The sequence below is a fragment of the Belonocnema kinseyi genome, chromosome 2, assembly GCF_010883055.1.
Source record: "Belonocnema kinseyi isolate 2016_QV_RU_SX_M_011 chromosome 2, B_treatae_v1, whole genome shotgun sequence".
Taxonomy (NCBI): domain Eukaryota; kingdom Metazoa; phylum Arthropoda; class Insecta; order Hymenoptera; family Cynipidae; genus Belonocnema; species Belonocnema kinseyi.
Genome location: NC_046658.1, coordinates 21,404,527 through 21,410,190, shown reverse-complemented (window position 1 = coordinate 21,410,190; position 5,664 = coordinate 21,404,527). Strand labels below are relative to the sequence as shown.

General features: G+C 29.9%; 1 protein-coding gene across 1 annotated transcript; it reads left to right on the top strand.

Moving 5' to 3' along the window:
* Positions 1-2,188: 2,188 nt before the first annotated feature.
* Positions 2,189-3,629, top strand: LOC117182594. Its single transcript, XM_033375689.1, has 3 exons — positions 2,189-2,233; positions 3,268-3,426; positions 3,507-3,629. Exons 1-3 carry the CDS (start codon positions 2,189-2,191, stop codon positions 3,627-3,629), a joined length of 327 nt encoding a protein of 108 aa, XP_033231580.1.
* Positions 3,630-5,664: the final 2,035 nt, after the last annotated feature.

The following is a 5,664-nucleotide window of genomic DNA, read 5'->3' as shown; positions in this document are numbered from 1 at the left end:
GTAAATATGCATTTAACAAAAAAGTTGCAAGAGAACTTTTATGCTTAGAATTGTCCATATTTACTAAAAAAAAATTTGTCCCATAAAGAAAAACCATTTTTTTCCTATTTGTTTAAACAATTGCGTTTTAAACAAAACCTATCCAATTCTCGTAAAATTAACCGGTACCATTGGATTCAGCGGGTCAAAATACATAAAATTAACTAGTTTTTACCTTTTGCCTCTTGAATGCATACGGGAACATACCCAGCACCCGGACGTTCATGCAGGCACATGGATGTGATGTCATGCTCTTACACGCTGGTTAGCATTAAGTGTTTCGACGTATAATTTTATTGAATTTTAAAGTGTGGTTAAATACATTTTTAGTGTATTAAAAAATTAAAATGTTCCTATACTTTAAATTTACGAAAAAGTGTCTCCAATAAACTGACTTGACAGCTATTCTGTCCTCGGACATTGTTCTACATTACAAGAAAACAAATCAACAAAACACAAAATACAGAATAGCTTGTGGCTATAAAGGGTCAACAAAATATACAGAAACCGTTAGTCTAGCTGCAGGTAAGTTATTCATGATTGCATATCACTTTCTTATTCTATTACTTATTAATAATTGTAATAATATGTGCGTAAGCGTAAAATATAGAAATTTAGCATATTATTGCGAGTACGTGGTGCCCATTTCATTTAATTTCAAGTGAGTTCGGAAAAACGTATAGCGCACCCCCCCCCCCCCCCCCCCCCCCCCCCCAAACGAGCTAACAACACTTTTACTATCTAATGTATTTTGTTTTCAAAGTGGAATATAAAAGTCTTTATTTGCTTATTTTATTGAGTTGCAAAGAATCATATGTCGGTTTTCATTTGCTTCCGAATTGTAATAGGGATTTCCTTATTATTTTGGACATTCTTTTTTAAAAAAAATTATTCTCTAAGACGAAAAGTAACAATCTATTTCGAATGCATGTGTATGAACTTCAATTAATTTTAATTTTTTTCAATATTTTCAAACCACTCAAAGGAGGCAATTAGTTTTCTAGTTTTTAGTTAATAGTATTTTTAATTTTTAATTTAAGTTTACTTTTTTCTTTCATTACTTTTGTAATTTTCAATGTTTATATGGTGGCGAAATGATCAAAAATGGAATTAAAAAATCAGAAGTTTACTTCTGATCGCAGTAAAATCCAAATTAATTCTCTTAATTAATAATTATCTACACTATATGAATTTTTCAAAGTTTCAGTTGTATAGTCTGATTTTTTTACATTTATGTGAGTAAAAATATCAAACAAAAGTTTACAATGTTCCCAAAACACAGCATTTTAATTTATTTACTACTATAAATTTACCACGGAATTTTTCGGTATTTTATGAGATTTCATAGAATTTGAAGATATTTTAAAGAGACTTTAAAGAATTGGAAAAGATGTTAGGTGAGTTAGTTTTGTTTGAATTTTTTTAAATAAGACTGATATAAGTAAAATACATTTTAAATAAATAACTAAAAGTAAAACAGTAAGTAGAAACATAACTCAAACATACTACAAATGTTAATAATTATTTACTATTTTCTAGCTCTGAGTGATATTTTAATATTTTTATTCAAAATTTATTTTTTCAACAGATTGCTTCCAATGCCTCAGAACCAACAGATCCCATTTCAATGAAAACGACAATCAAGTCATCTGCTTGAATTGCAAGCCCAAAGAGTGAGCAGAAATCGGATAATCGGAATGATATCCAAAAATGCGAACAAAATGAAAAGGTAAAAAATTAATGTGAACACAATTAAGTATAATTTTCTTTTAAATATTAACAATGTTACTTTATCAAATATAGATAACTATTCAATATTTTCTACCTCTAAATATTTTTTTACCTCTTTATACTTTTTTTTCAAAATTTATTTTTTCAACAGAATGCTTGCAATGCCTCAGAATCAACAGATCACAGTAAAAAGAGAGCTAGAAGAAAGTCGTCTATTTTAATTATAAGACCAAAGTGTGCGCATTAATCAAAGAATCTAAATGATAACCAAGAATAGGATCAACATCAAAAGGTACAAAATTAATTTTCAATACCTATATTCAGAATGTCTACTCACTCTGGAAAATTTGGAAAACTTGGAATTGTTAGGAAATTTTTTCGGGGGTACTTAATTTTTTAAATAAATTAAATAACTAAGATGGCGACTTTACCGGGATATCGAGAAAGATCTGCAAATGAACCGGTCATAATTAAAAAATAGGGAATTTAAAATCAGATCGCAATATAATTGAAGTTTTCATTCTTTTAATTCTATACTATATATATAAATTGGGTTGAAGTTTCAGGCGGCTAGTCTGACGATTTTTTAACATTTATTAGAATAAAAATACTTTTAAAAAATTTCCAATGTCCCCAAAATCCAAAATTTTAATTTTTTGACTATTAGAAAAATTATCTGCCATTGTCTAGAATTTTGAGACATTTTATCAAATTAAAATGAATTTTAAAGAAAGTTTATAGGATTGCAAAATATTTTAAGGGTTTTTAAGAAATTTCAAGGGATTTCAAGAGATTTCATGAGATTTCAAAAATTATAAAAGGATTCCTAGAGATTTATAATGATTTTAAGGAAATCTATGGAAAAAACCGACTTTAAAGGATTTAACAAAATTTCAAGGGATGCTAAGAGTTTTTGATTCATTTGAGGGATTTAAGGGAATTTTAAAAGAGTTGAAAAGAGATCAAAAGGTTATTTTTAGAGATTTTAAGATATTTTAAGAACTCCAAGGGATTTTGAAATATTTCAGACGAGTTTAAGTTATTTACAGAAGATTTAAAAGAATTTCAAGTAATTTTAAGGGATTTTGCGGGATTTTGTTTGATGGCCTCCACTCTAGAATCAATTCCTTGAAATTTAGTTTTTAAAATATCTTGAAAATACTGAAACTTTCTTGAACACTTATAAAAATCTTGTGAATTTCTTTAAAGTGTCTTGAAATTCTTTTTGATTTAAAAACATTTTTAAACATTTAGGTTTACTTATTTATACCTCTATGTCTATCTCTCTTTCAATATAATAAGGCGAGAGACGGAAACGATGAAAGTGGCCTTATAATGGAGTACTTAAAACAAATCCGTAATTTGGAACTTCATAATAAATCTTTGAAAACCAAGATTCGTAACATGAAACATAAAGATATAAGTTGCTCAAAACTAGTGTAATTTTACATATATAGATATGATTTTAGTACTTGCTGGCCCCTGGTTTTTTAATAGAACGATGATAATAATGATGAAGAGAACACCTTCAATGAAGAAACAGATGCTCTTTTGCGGGATTATCGACGACAAATTATCCAATTAGAGATGGAGAATAGGTCCTTGAAAAAATCAAAGAAACTTCAAATTGGAGAAGCTAATCCTGCAACAAATGAAGTATGATAATTAAGCTATTTTTTAACAATCTCACGAATATATTTTTCGATATTCTGTTATAAAATGGTTCTTGGTTACAGATTCATGCATGCCACGGTGTATGGATTGATCGAGATACATATGATGCTATTCAGTTCCAACCAAAGATCAACGCTCAAAAATTTACAGACTTTTCTAAATCATGGATGATCAAAATTTCATAAATGGATACATCCGAAGTTCATAGAGAACTTCTATATATTACCATTGACCTAAACCACAAAATTTCTGATCTAAATCGAGACTTGACTCTAAAAAGAAAAAGATCTATAAGAAAAGACGAAGATAAATCCTGAAAAAAGCGAAAAAGCAAAAAGTCTGAAGAATTTATTGAAGATTATGATTCCAATGACGAAATAAACAGAACAAATGAGACGAATCATGTTGAACTTGAGAAAGGTGAAGATGGAAAAAATAAAGGATCTGAGGCGATTATTTTTAAAAGCGTGGAAAATGGAGAAGCCGGGTTGAATGATTTGAATCGTCGCGAGTTAGAAGATTTGGGTGCTCTTGAATTTGATGGTTTGGATCCCCTTGAATCTGGAAAATATGAATATGCAGAGGAAAAAGGAGATCAGGTAATTGGTTTTGAAAGTATGGAAAATGTAGAGGTGGTTGCAAATGATGTTGATCCTCTTGAACTTACAATAGATGAAAATGGTGATGAGACAGGAGATGAGGGCATGGAAGATGAAGAAAGTGAGCAAACTAAGTATTCTGTTGAAACTAACAACGATGAAGATTAAAATGAAGCTAATCAAATCGACGTTGTTGAGAGTAATAGTACTGCACAGCAGTATTAATTAATATAGATGATACTTGTAAAAAATTTGTTCTGCCGGCCATGATAGATAAAATAATAAATTATATCAAGATTCATTATAAAAGGATTAGTTTTTATTGAATATTTCTTTATATTCTAAATCTAAATTCCAAAATATTAGTTATATAAGATTGGACTTTATCGGTTTTTGTCAAGTCTCGACGTTTGGAACCACACCGAGTCAGAAAAAGAGATTTGTAGGATGGCGTTTGTTTGTTGTGTCTGTCCGTAGTTGTTCTCTTTATAATATTTATGATCATCGTCTATGAGCATGATAATTTAAAAAGAAATTATGTGGTTGCTTTTTGCCTTGGCACACTCCTTTGAAGCCTAAAAAGAAAGAGCAGGTTCGTTCATTAATTATTGTTGACGATCGATTCCGGTTTTATACATCGCATACCCTTTTTGAAATTTCAAAATTTACATTGTCCAGTCAAACAATACGAAGCACGAAATAACATTACAAACTAAAACTATTAGTCCCAAAAAGACCTAAAAAAAACCTTATGACGTTTCCCAGTGGGCACCGGAACATCCTAAAGACGTCCTTAGGGCGTCTTTAAATGTCCTGGGACATTCTTGGGCATTGACGTCTAAGTCCCAGGGTCGTTATGAAGACAACTTTAGGACGTCCTGAAGACGTTCTATGTCTGGCCTAAATTTGTTCCAAAGATGTCCGCAGGTTTAGTCCTAAAGACGCCTCAAAAATATCTATAAGAGAAATGATTATTTTTTCATGCTAAAAAATGAAAGACCTCTCTGTGAGCACCAGGATATCAAAAGGACGTCCAACAAACATCTCTACCTGTCCTACGACATTGTAAGTATAATGTGAGCCATTAAGAATATGAAATTCGATGCCGAAACAGAATAATATTGTAGGGCTTTAACAAAGCAACATTTATTTCTGCCGATTATTTTCATATCGTGCGTTGCTTGGCCTAAAATGTTAATTATCGCTTGTTTTTGGGAGGTTTGAAAATGCTATAACTTTATAATTTTGCTTTTATCGAAAAAAGGCGTTGAGATAAATTGTTCGTGTTTCTGAGCACTACAGAAAACGACACATAGAATTTTTAAAAGTTGTTATGCTAAAAAAAGTTTTTATGATAACATTGTAAGGCTCCGCGAAAGAAACATTTATTTACTCCTGACTTTTTTCATGTCATGCTTTGTTTGGCTTTCTATTTCGAACCATTCTGTTCAAATTTGTAGTTTTTAACAGTTGTTTGTAATGGATTATTTTAAATGAACGGTCAAATATTGCTGATAAATAACGAAATTTTCTTTTTTTAATTAAAAAATTTCAAATTGAATGGGTTAAAAATAAAAAATTTTAGACTGAAATAATATTTCAAGTCATAATCGAAAACAAA

What these genes read in the sequence shown, in the direction of transcription:
- LOC117182594 (XM_033375689.1), top strand. Translation starts at nt 2,189, where the DNA reads ATGGCGACTTTACCGGGATATCGAGAAAGATCTGCAAATGAACCG. An exon ending in AAAGATCTGCAAATGAACCG is followed by an intron (nt 2,234 to 3,267) that starts GTCATAATTAAA and finishes GTTTTTTAATAG; the next exon opens with AACGATGATAATAATGATGA. An exon ending in CTAATCCTGCAACAAATGAA is followed by an intron (nt 3,427 to 3,506) that starts GTATGATAATTA and finishes TCTTGGTTACAG; the next exon opens with ATTCATGCATGCCACGGTGT.